Source organism: Desmodus rotundus, chromosome 1, assembly GCF_022682495.2.
Source record: "Desmodus rotundus isolate HL8 chromosome 1, HLdesRot8A.1, whole genome shotgun sequence".
Lineage (NCBI taxonomy): Eukaryota > Metazoa > Chordata > Mammalia > Chiroptera > Phyllostomidae > Desmodus > Desmodus rotundus.
The window spans coordinates 171,456,639-171,468,835 of NC_071387.1; the positions used below are offsets into that span (position 1 = coordinate 171,456,639).

General features: G+C 40.4%; 1 protein-coding gene across 7 annotated transcripts in view; it reads right to left on the reverse strand.

Annotated features, from left to right (window-relative positions):
- MAST4 (microtubule associated serine/threonine kinase family member 4) overlaps positions 1–12,197 on the reverse strand; it is a 524,552-nt gene that overhangs the window by 71,118 nt on the left and 441,237 nt on the right. For 6 of the 7 annotated variants that reach the window (XM_053913123.2, XM_053913118.2, XM_053913119.2 and 3 more), the window contains one exon: positions 3,416–3,485. In XM_053913123.2, coding sequence (XP_053769098.1) covers positions 3,416–3,485 — 70 coding nt within the window. Of the gene's footprint in view, positions 1–3,415; positions 3,486–7,088; positions 7,254–12,197 lie in introns of all 7 variants that reach the window. The other variant, XM_053913116.2, reaches the window with a different exon arrangement.

Here is a 12,197-nt window from a genome sequence, read left to right on the forward strand (position 1 = left end):
ACTTACTTCAGGTGAATGAGCAATTCCAAAAGGAGTCACGTTCTTATTAGCTCTGAAGCATAAATTACATTTGCTTACTCCAGAAAACACACTACTAGAAAGATGTTTAAACAGTGTGCTCAGGACCTTATGCAGCCATGGACCAGAAATAGTTTATATGTCTTATAAAGTTCCCTAAGTTGTCCTTGTTTATTCATTCAAATGGAGCACAAAGGAGCACTGCGGTTTCTCATCACCATGACAACCATACATCGGAAGTTACTGTATATGCTATACATAGTACTTAAGAGACAATGCCCTCTTTTCAAGAAAGCCATCACATGTGAAATTTGGATCCCACTAACAATGTTGTGTTTTCTTTGCAGTAGCTACCAATAAAACGTTATCTGAAGACAAGACTATATTCTTGCCCAAGCAACAACGCTTTTGGAAAGAAGTGTTTTCTTTGTGGGTAGAAATTTCAGCATTACACTAAATGAAAAATTAAGAAGGGAAAAACATCTGATGGGAACACAAGATACAAAGCGATTGGCCACAAAAAAAAAATATATCCTAACATCACTCACAAAAAATTAGATTAATATAGTTTACAAAAAAGAAAGAATGAAAAGTTCCCACATCAACCTAGCTATTATAAATGTATGAAAAGGAAGCAGATTTCTTTATTTGTTTAATTGTTATAATCACCTGGGGTGATACATTTTATATTCTAGTTGAAATTGGACTAAGCAAATATAATGTAACCAGCTGAAGTTTACTCCACCATAATTCTGAAAGTAATTAGCAGGTTGCTCTACCCACCAGCACTCAGCAAGTGGCTTTTAACTTGAACTCAGCAGGCAGGTCTCTTCTACTAGTTTGCTTGTGGAAATACATTCTGATATTTAACCCGGTAAATAACAACAAGGCAACTGGGAGACACACTTGACATTTATTCAGGACTCATGTGCCCAATGAAAGTGAAAGCGATTTATAATGCATAAATTTCCACAACTTCTGGGAAAGGCAGAACAAAGTCACTACCTCCATCTTACTGTCAAGGGGAAAAGGTTAAGGATTCAATAATTCCATGATCAAAGACACCGAATCAGCATTACAGTTAGCAAAGTAAAAATATGTTTACTTGCTTCAGACAGTATCAACTACACTCCGATTCTCATTTTCATTCATCTTCTTTCAACATTAAAAAATTAAGTAAATAATTTTCCTCTCAAATATGTATTAGATAATATGGAAAGCAACTGTGTCTCTTCATATTTTTCAGTTCAAAATTAAACTATTATATTACAGAAAGTATCTCCTGGGGGAGTATTCCCTATCACATGGTATAGGATCAGAAAAGATTAATAGTCTGATCTTTAACACTTCACCCAAGGATAATTTTAAAAACAGGGCAATCTCTCCTCTGTTGGATCAAATAAACAAAACAATAAAATGTGGAAGTCTCAAAATGAAACTACTTCCTAGACTCAAAAATTTACCCCAAACGGAAGCAAATGGAGAGCCATGAGTGGGATTTCCAAGTTTCCTAATGAAAATCAGCTTTCAAATGGAAGAGAAAGACCCCAGGTAAATCAAAAGATGCCAATTTGAGTTGTCATAGCAAACACAAGGTTCTATTTACTTGAATGAAAGTTTAAAAAGATGATCACTCATGTCCTAATCTAAATTAATACTTTTTGAAGAGTGTGGAGGGAGTTCCATCTGGAAATTCATGCAAAATGAACTACAGGTCTCCTGTGATAATCCTCTGTCACGCTTTATGGTTTATTTCTCAAAAATTAACATGCCTGGGGGTTTGTGTATTTTTTAATAGCAAAGAAACCAGATTCATCCGTCTTCCAGTCACCCACTTAATTATTAGATTGTCTTCGTTTTCATCACTCTGGCCGGATTAAGAGGCTGTGATATCTGTCATGTTTAAATGCACGCTGTAATGAGACTGCAATTTTCCTATTACTTAAAATAACTGAATGCATTCCCTTTTTTTTTTTTTAAAGATGTGTTTTATAGACTATGGTGGGTTCTTGTTTATCCATTTTTATAAGATTTTTCACTTAGAAGAGGAGCACCACCATGAATTAATATTCACTGGCAAAACACAGGCTTTGTGGGACTGGTTAATTTTCCCATTTTCTTCACAGTGGTTAAAACAAGGAACAAAAAAAAAAAGGTGGAAGGAGAGGAAATCAGGGTGTGCGTCCTGAGAAGTTCTCTGGAGATCATGTCTTCATTCCCCTTGTGTCTCCGCAAGGTAGACACATAACATTGAAACACACAGTGGGAGAGTGTGCGGTGTTTACAAGGGCATCTTAATTACAGAGAAGCCTGAAAATACTACAAACATCCCCTTCTCTGGGCTCAGTGATATAAAATGCACTACACGCTGACAAAAGGCAGGGAGGGCACTGCGGGCTTTGCTGGCTACTAACGTGTATTAAATCCTTTTCTTTTTTCCCCCTAAACCTACCTATGTATCTTTATTAGGTGCTATCTTAACCCACTTCAAACTATGATTAGGATTCCAAGGAAAATTTGGCAAATATCTAGGACATTCAGACCACAAACTGAATTTATCCTGAATAGTCAGAGACCTGGCTGAAGGGGCATTTTGTTCTCTGTGTGTTTTTCCTGGGCAGAAAAGGACAGGCGTGCATGTGAGAGGGGCGACAGGGCCAAGGAAGTGAAAGTTTGAATCTGACAGGGCAAAGGACACTAATTTCGTGTGCAGAACACAGAGAAGGTGGCTAGGTGGCCTCCGCTAACTCAGGGACCTCAGAGTGGGTGTGGCACTGAGAAGGTTCCATATGAGCACTTGTGCGTACGACCCTCGGAGCAGCAACACTTCCTCTTGACCCCATGACTCCACGTAAGACATGGATCTTTGATATTTGGTGCCCGATTCTAACTACAAGAGGAAGAGAAAACATAAAACTTCCTACAGTTCATGCAGGACAGGCTTTATCTCAGGGAGATCGATAAACTGCTGGCTCGATGATCTTAAGAGGCATCTTAGAGTTTAGACCTGTGATCCCCCCAAAAGTCACTTTATTTTGAAAAAAGTGCATTTTAAAACAACAATAAAATATCGCACCAGGACACATATATGAATCAAGTGCTTACTGTACAAGCTCAGGAAATTCACTAAAAATCTGCTGAGCACCAAGCATACTGCACGTACTGGGCATGGGAGAAGAGATGGAAATGGTCATTTCCTGCTGTCACTGGGAGTCCAGCATTAGTGACAGACCAAGAGAGGTAGCCACAACTCTAACGTGAGGTGGAAATCATTATTAAAACTGTCAAAGAGTGTTAAGGCAATGGTGCAAGGGAGTTTAGGGGAAAGCTGGGGTAAGTAGGGGTGCAGGTGGGGTTCTCTGCACATTTTATTATTCAACTCACAAGAAATCCTTACCTCCGTGCAAATGAAAAATGGGCTGAGGCACTGGGGGAGAAATTTCTTGGGCTATCTTGAGGGCTATTGCCTGTAGAGAGATAGAAGGAAGTAATTTACAACATGATTTTGTTTTCGTATCATTATCCACATCCAGAATTGTCTTCTCTTTAGCAGTTAAGTTTCTGTGCACTTTTGTAAAATCTCCGTCCCCCAATAATGGTTTAGTTTTACCTGGAGCAGGGATTTGGAGGAGGGGGTGGGGGGGTGGGGTGGGACAGGACTTGGAGGGGGAACTGTGTTCCATTCCAGAGCAGCGTTCCAAGCGTGGAAGATACACGAATAAACTCATTCACCTATATCACCAACTGGTAGTACTCCTTATATTTAATAGTCTAAATATTTCAGTCCTATAGAGTAACGGATACACAAGTGTTTTGTTTTGACTCTTGCAGATGTGCTAACATTTCAAACAGCCGGTGGATGAGGAAGCACGAGCTGCAGAGGGGCCATGTGGGATGGCCTTCCCATTGTAGGGAGGTAGACTTAGTATTTTTCATTTACAGCAAACTGAATAAAAGTAGGAGTTCTTGAAAATAAACCCTCCTGTGCCCTAGTACACATCCACCTTTTCAGGGTGGATGGATGTTAGAACTAGTCATAGAATACTGCGGTTCAGACCAATTTCTCAAATAACCTAGATCTGTCTCAGCATGGCCAAAGTGGCCCAGTAGGATGAGCCTTTCTCAATATTTTTTTTAAATTTTATTTATTTAGGTTGAGAGAGAGAGACATAGATCTTTGTTGTTGCACGCATTTATGCATTCCATTCACTGATTCCTTCTTGTATGTTCCCTGACCAGGGATCGAACCCGCAACCTTGGCATACTCAGAGGACACTCTAACCAACTGAGCTACCCAGTCAGGGCTACCAATACTTTTTTCAACAGATCCCTCTGCTCCTAAACAGCTAGGCTGTGACTGGCCAGGCAGCCTTGAAAAGCCAGTCACACAAACCCTGGCAGAGGGCGTGTTCCCAAAGTAGTTTTGAGGCGAACAGAGCGTGGATTGCTCGCTGTAAGGAGAACAGCTCCTTGGGGGCTTGTTAGAACACTCAACCAGCTGCTGATCATTGAGAGAGCTTGGCAGGCAGCTGGTGTGGGGAAGTTCGGGACACTCCAGACCACCCTGCTATCCTCTACATGTTTAATTAGATTGGCAGAATTAGCTCAGGACTCGATGGGGCTGTAGCTGGTTTCAATAAGAAGTGAGGAAGGCCACAGACTAACCCTGTAAGTTCTTGAAACACGGAAAATAATTGGGAAGATATTTTTAATCCTCAACAGCAAGCCAGTTGCCACATTACTGATTTTGTAACAGATGTGACCACTGTAATTAGGTGTACGGAATACAAGATGGCACTTTAAAGTCAGTACCTGGCTGTAAAGGTAAACAATTTGTTAGCTGTGCAAAAAGAACAGACAGTAAAGAGGGTAAGTTTAGTCTTACCTGGAGGACTTCTGAACTGGCTATACCTCTACCGAAAGTTTTCAATTAAGGTTGCAAATTTTACAGTGATGTCTTCAACAGATGCTATTCACTTTATGACAGACAGCACAATTAAAGCCATTTCACAGGAAAGCACTGAAAAGCCTTTTTTTTTTTCTTTTTGTGGCTAGAGAATCAAGAAGCATTTCCCCCTGCTGCAATCAAATTTATCATGCCGTCGCATCTGTTGTTCGCTGGGCCCCTGGAGAAATGGATTCTGCTCTTGCCATCCAGTAATCTGGAACTATTTTTGCCCATTTATCTACATGGATAAATTAAGTGCTTTCAACTCCTCTCAAATGCCTTCAATTCTCCTTGCGGTCCTCCTCCCCCCGCAGAATTTAGCTTATACATTACTCTTCATATTCCTTAAAAGGTCCCAATAACTTCAGGATGGCTAAAATTGTGTTATTTAAAGGGAAACAAATCTACTGCCAGAAATTTTCACATGAATTTTGTTTTTTCTTTGGAAAAAATGTTTATTTTGCTCACACCCCATATAAAGCAAACTACGAGTAAATTATTAGGAGAAGCAAAATGACTGTTTGAAGCCAAGGCATTTGCAGAACAATCCCTGCTACCTTATTCACTTAGAATAAATAATAAGACCGATGAAACATGCCACTGATTCTTAGCCCTGTGTGCTTTGTAAAGAAAGCTCCGTATCTTGGAGATTATATGAAATCAACTAGAATAACTAGAGAGTGCTTATTGAATATATTTAAGAGTCTGAAGGAGGGAAAAGCAGGGAGTTAACTTAAAACCCCTTTCACTTTTAGAGATTTTAATGAGTGGCCCCAGGAAGCCACGTAACACCTTACAACATGGTGACCCCTCACTTGGAAACTGAATGGGCAAAGACAGAGATACAGAGATAGGTTAATTTAACTCTGCTTTCAAGGCTACCATCAACCATGTCTGATCTTCAGCTTCTGCCTTTCCATCTTGTGCTTCTTTTCCATCTTGTACTGCCTTTCCAGGCCCATTCACTGAAAATGTTCCTCATTTTCTTCCCATGAACTCCTATACTGCCATAAAACCCAAATTCCCACATCTTCAATCCAAGACCTGTCTTGTGTCACTGACCACAAGTCCTCCTTTTTGTTTCAGGTCAGACTGAAATACACCTCCCCCTTCCCCCCACACACATTATCACAAAGGCTCTTACGAGTCCTGGGCTATTCGAGAAAATGAGGGTGTTGTGAACTAGAATACCTGACAATTCCTTAAGGACAAGAGACCATGGCTTAGTTTGAAGGCAGCTCAGCAAGCTGGAGGTAAGAGAAGAAACAGAAGGACTTCAGGAAGGGATGGAAACAATCCAAACACAGCAGGGCAGCGCAGGAGAGACAGGCTCCAGGAAAGCCGAGAACTCAGACTGGTAAGACCAGTGAGTCGTCTTCTCAGTTTCCTGGTGCAAGCTGGTGCAGGGCCTAAGGAGACGTTTGGAGGCCAGATGGGGATGCCAGAGACTTTAACTTGGAACAAGAGCTCTGGGTGGGTGAACAAGGGAAAGGCTGAGGAGGAGGAGGAGCTAGATTAACACATGGAAAGCCAATAGAAAAATTATTTGGGGAGCAAACCAAGAATCACTGGTGATGAACTAGAAATAAGTGACGAGGAAGACCACGGACGACAAACAACCCACGTCTCCAATGCGTGGATTGGGATAATGGCTGCCCCACTGACAGAGACTTGTGAGAGGAGTGGGGGGGCGGGGGGGGTCACAGAGGAAAAGGGTAGATGAGTATTCTGCAGATTTTTGTGTCATTTATTACAGAAAGTTCCTCAATTTTTCTTTGGGAGAAATGACAGGTTAGCAGAATAGATAGGTAGAAGTCAATCTCTGAAGTCTTTTGTTCTTATTTAAAATAAAAATTTGATTTCTACATTATGTACTCAGTCTTGAAGACCTAGGGACACTAGTAATACATTGATCAAAACAACCGCTAATTTAGAACATATCAAATTATAAAGCACGTCTTCTACATTCTTAACTATGAGATGAGGGCCAAACCGCCGTGGACAAGCACAGAGCTTCCCCAGTCTGAGAGAGCAAGATGGACTGAAACCAAAGTCCTACCCATGACCTTCACTCCTCACAGCACTGCCCTCTGAATGCATCCCCACATCTGCAGAGCAATACCTGAGAGACTTTCAGATGAAAACTGGTGCCAGTTAATTCTCTGCCCATATGTGCTGCACTTGCTTATAACTCCGATCCTGCTGCTCCCAGGGATTGGCTGACTCTTGGATGTTGGAGTGCTAGGGCACTTTCCAGACTGTCGGTATTGCTGCTGGCGTTTCTGACCTGGTAAAGGAAACCTCAGCAGTGGTCAGGCGTTGGGTAGGTAATTAACTGCATGATCCCCGGGGGAACTAGCAAGGCTAATAAACAAGCAGTATATCAAAATGGTACGATACCTAATGGGACTGCACAGGGAGCCTCATTTTAGAGGCAGTTATTGTTAAGACAGTGATTTCCAGATTAATTAAACTCTTTGATTGCTTTGTAATTAGGTTGGAGAAGTCCTGTGTCTTCACCACAGAGAAACAAGCTGCAAATCTTTTTAAAAGGCATATGCTATACCCACTATAGATTATTAATGTGCTTTTAATAGCTATCTGTTCACAAAATGATAGTTTCTGGTTGCCTTGATTTCCTATCAGGACTGAAGGAATCCAAGAATTAATGATAATTGCCATTTGAAAGTCCTAGTGGATAAGAAGTAAGCCCCCATTTGAATCCTTGTTGTTATGACTTGATGATCTGCCTAAATGATTTGCGATGTTTTAAACCGAACAGTCAGCGATGTGTTTCTTATTGCTTTGTAGGAGCATCTCAGCAATGAATTGACATGGCATAAAAACCTTCAGTCCTCGCTTCACACAATCAAACCTCGGATCTTCTGCAGGATGAATGCCAGCAGATAAAGTGGGCAATGGAACAGCGTTTGTGGGAAGCTGAGGCTGAGTGAACTTTGAAAAGTAACAGTCCAAATCACCCGAGAAGTTTGCCTGTAGGTAGACCCAGCTGCCACCAGAGAGTGAGCAATCTCCCTCTCACTTAGGCAGCTGTCTCAGAAACTGGCTCCTCTCCAGTGATAATTGCAGAATATTAATTAAACCTGGACAGCTGTTCAGGCTCCGAGTGGCCACAGAAAAACCTTGGCTGGCCTTCAGTGGAACTGCCCCTGGGTAAGCTGTGAAGCAGTCGCAGCAGGCCAATGACCAGAAGGAGGCTTATATGCCCGGGTTTTCAAGTAAAGACAGTGTTCAGTATAGGGGACATCTGCAATAGTGTCAACAGTAAAAAATTTTAAAAAGATACCTACAATAAACTGGGTGTTGATAAAAGCTAAAAAAAAATTAAAAAGACAGACTTATTCACAAGGCTTATTCACAATGAACCACAGCTTTCTGAAAATCTAGGCTCCCTGAACCTCCTTTGGTTCTCCCCATCCCCTCACTGCGTGTTGGTCCTTCTGTTCCCAGCACCACTATTCACTGCCATCCGACTGATGCATTCAGCAAGTACTTATTAATCCTCCCTCCATGACATAGAAGGCAAGGGTGTGACTTGACGTACATTTAAAAAGATCCCTCTAGCTGTTCTGTGGCCAGTGGGCTCTAAGCAGACAAGAGTGGAAGGGAGATCAGTTAGGAGACTACTAGCACAGGCAAGGAAGAGATGACAGTCTTGAAAGAGATGCAGATCTCACGTATGTTCTGGCTGTAGAGCCAATAGGATTTGCCCCAAAATTCGATGTAGTAGAATGATGGGAGAAAGAGAGGAGACAAAAATGACTTCTTAGTCCTCGAAAAGACTTGAGGACTAAGCCAATGAGTAGAGAGTGAGTTAACTGAGATGGGGAAGACTTAGGGAAGACAGGGTCTGGCACTGTGAGAGAGAATTAAGAGCAACACTTGAATATCTATCTGGGTAGGCTCTAGACTCTTACATATAGAGGCACCATCTCAAATAATTTCAAATATGTTAAAATGTGCTCATAGTCCACATTGTGTGCAATTATATATAACAATGTTACAGTCAGTTGCAGTTCTCATATGTAACATTTATGTTTCTTAATTAAACATTGAAAAATTGTCATAGCTTTTATTGTACTTAAGAGCAAGTAACAGTTTTTCAGCTCACGTTACTTAGTGACTAATAGATTGAATAGCCCGGGTAGGGAGAGGTTTACGGAGAAGAAAAATTCTATAGGCTACATACTGAAGTTTGGGCAATGACAATTTCAATCTTTCTGTCTCCTGTCATCACAGGTAAAACTGAATGAAATATAGTGATATATATACTATATCTTATTTTTCTCTTCCTCTCGCTGACTTATTCTAAAGTGCTGGTGACGGATAAATCCTTGTTAATGTGCAGACACATAAAAAGTGTATTTTGATTTCTCAGTGCCTAACCTAGTCCCTGTTATACAGTAAACTAGAAATTAGAAATATTGGTTTTTCTAATTAATAATTATGTATTAAGTTTTGTATTATGCACAGTTTTGAACTACTTGGTAGAACAGATTAACAAGACCCCAAACAGCTACAAATCTACTGACAGAAGCAGATGTGTACCTCGCCAACTCCAGACTCCTCTTGTGAAACCAATTCTGGATCCTAATTCATGTGGAAAAGAAATTTCTTTTAAACCAAAGCACTTAAATGTATCGATATCACTTACTAAAAAACTCAGTGATAATACCATATAGAGAATGTACTGTGTCATAACAGACTCTTAATTGCGCATGTAATGTTTTCTCGGGAATGACTGATGCGCTTACAGGGGGAAAACATGTAGGGAGTGAAAGAGGGTTCCAACAGGCCGATAGCCACGCCAGACAGCTCTTGTAGACGCCGACCGTCCGCGTGTCGCGAAGCTGCTCCTCTGGAATCCATGTGCCGTATTTGAAATGCTGTGGCACTGACACGAGTCCCTCGGAGACGTGTTATAATAATGGGTTCTTGAGAATGTTTTAGCTTTTCGTTGACCCTACTTATTACTCTGAATTGGTGTCACATCTCAAGGTGATCCTGGGTAAAGACCGGTGAATGTCAAGAGTGATGAAGAAAGTTGATTTTTAGTTGTTATGTTTTCTTCCCATCTACAGTAATTCATCTTTGCAGCAATAGGGAAGAGATTACTTTTAGCCTTTGCTTAAAGCTACTGAGTTGCATTGGTAAGGTCAAGCAAGGGGAGGCAAGAATATAGCCACTGTAAGAGCAGTTTCATGCAATTTTATGAAACTTGATACATTCTATTACTTAGATAATTAATTAGCTTCCAAACCCGGATAAAAGACTGAGTTAAAGAATACAACCTGAGGAGTAAATGTTATTTTTTTTCTGTCTTACATGAAGAGATTTCAATTTTTTAACATAATTAGATACAAAGAATTTCCCTTTTTACCTAGAAGAGGGGTGGATGCTATCAGGAAATTGGTTCTTCTCAGATTGTTTGTTTCAATTGCTGAGTAATTTCCAGTCAGAGAGGAAATATTTAAATGAAATGCTGCCCATCCATATAACTTGCATATAATGGAATCTAAAGGTATTCTCTATTATTAACTTCTTCCTTTCAGCTCCTCTTAGTTAAAAAAATAAATACTGAATTTAAAGTGGTCTCATTTAACAAATGCTAAATGTTCCTTTGACCTCTCTAGTATAGAGGAATTTAACCTGAAAGAAGCAATATATGTATATTTTTTCCTTTTAAATTGTTAATCATTTTTCAGTTTCTAGCCAGAAACACGTTCAGACTTAAAAGAATCAAAGACACTAAATAATATTGCTTCATGATAAAATAGTATGTAATGTGGCAAATATCTAACAAGCCCAAACTTTGTGCTTCCAAAACCATACGAATCTTTAGAATGGTGCTGAGACGCTCTCCTCTCTGTTTTCTCTTACTTTCCTCTTTCATTTCGTTAGATAAACGCTTCTCAATCTGGGGCGCAGGGGAGAATCACCTGGGAAGCTTTAGAAATGCTGATGGCCATCCCTTACTCCACCTCCTTTTAAATGAAGTGATTCTAATATGCTGCCAGGCTTGAGAGCCACGGCCTTCAAATTTCCTTGTATGCTGTAAATCAATTCCAAAACGTCCACTTGCCCTTACAGCCCTTAACTAGGAAGTCTTGGATCTTTTTCTCTTACTTCCCTATTTCCTTTTATAACTAACTTCCCTCTTCCTTGTCTCAGGTACATTAGTTCAATGCTCCTTTTATACATTCGCTTCACTCTGATTTCCAAGTATTCCGAAGACAGAGTGAAGGCCTGAGATCTCTTCCTTATCAACCCAAACAAATAACTTCCTGTCAAGTCAACACTCTGGAACGCCCACCTGCCCACAGGTGCCCTCTTAGCTCAATCCAGTAAGTTATTACACGTACCCCACCCAAGTCATATAGCAACTCTCCTCTAAACTCGATTATTTCCGTAATTTCTCCTTTCCTCTAAATCAGGAACACCCCCAACCTAAGTTGGGTATCATTCCCTCGTTCCTGGGTTGAGAGTAAAAGTCTCTATAAAAGGAAACATAGGAAAGAAAACATTCCTAGATCATAATCTTTTTAATATGTTTACTGTCAATTTCAATCAGGTGATTGCTCAAAGTTGAAACACCAGTTTTTATCTTATTCAATACCTATCAGTAAATGAATGAGACATTTGACTTAAAATTGCACATCTCATGCTTTCATTTTTTTCATTGGCAGAATGCCTGTTACTTGGTCCATGTAATATTAAAACATTTAAAATTATTACGACAGTTAAAAATCAAGGCATGGGGTTTCGGTTTAACATGTAATTAGCAGAAGCAAATATAAAATCACTGTAATTATTTTAGTCATTCCTCTGTGGAGAAAATATGGTTTGCTCTTACCCATAATAGGGGCGTGTCCATTCGGGGACTTACCCTATCTAGGCTCTCCACATGTAACCACGGTATTTTCACCACAGACTGCTAAGTAATCAGTGGGCGGTGGCGTGAAGAAAGCTGGTTTCAAACCGCATGCTCCCCTGAGATTCTGTTTGCACAAACACCGACCTGTACAGATCACGACCTTAAGGAGCCACCGTTAGTAATCACACGGTGTGGGACCTTTCACATATGTTGGGATGTATCTGGGCCCGGCTAAAAAGCTGTGACCACGCTCTCAAAAAGCAAGACAGGGTCTTTAAGGCCCTCAGAATGAAATGTTAAGTATATAACAGGTACATATTTTGGCATATTAAATAA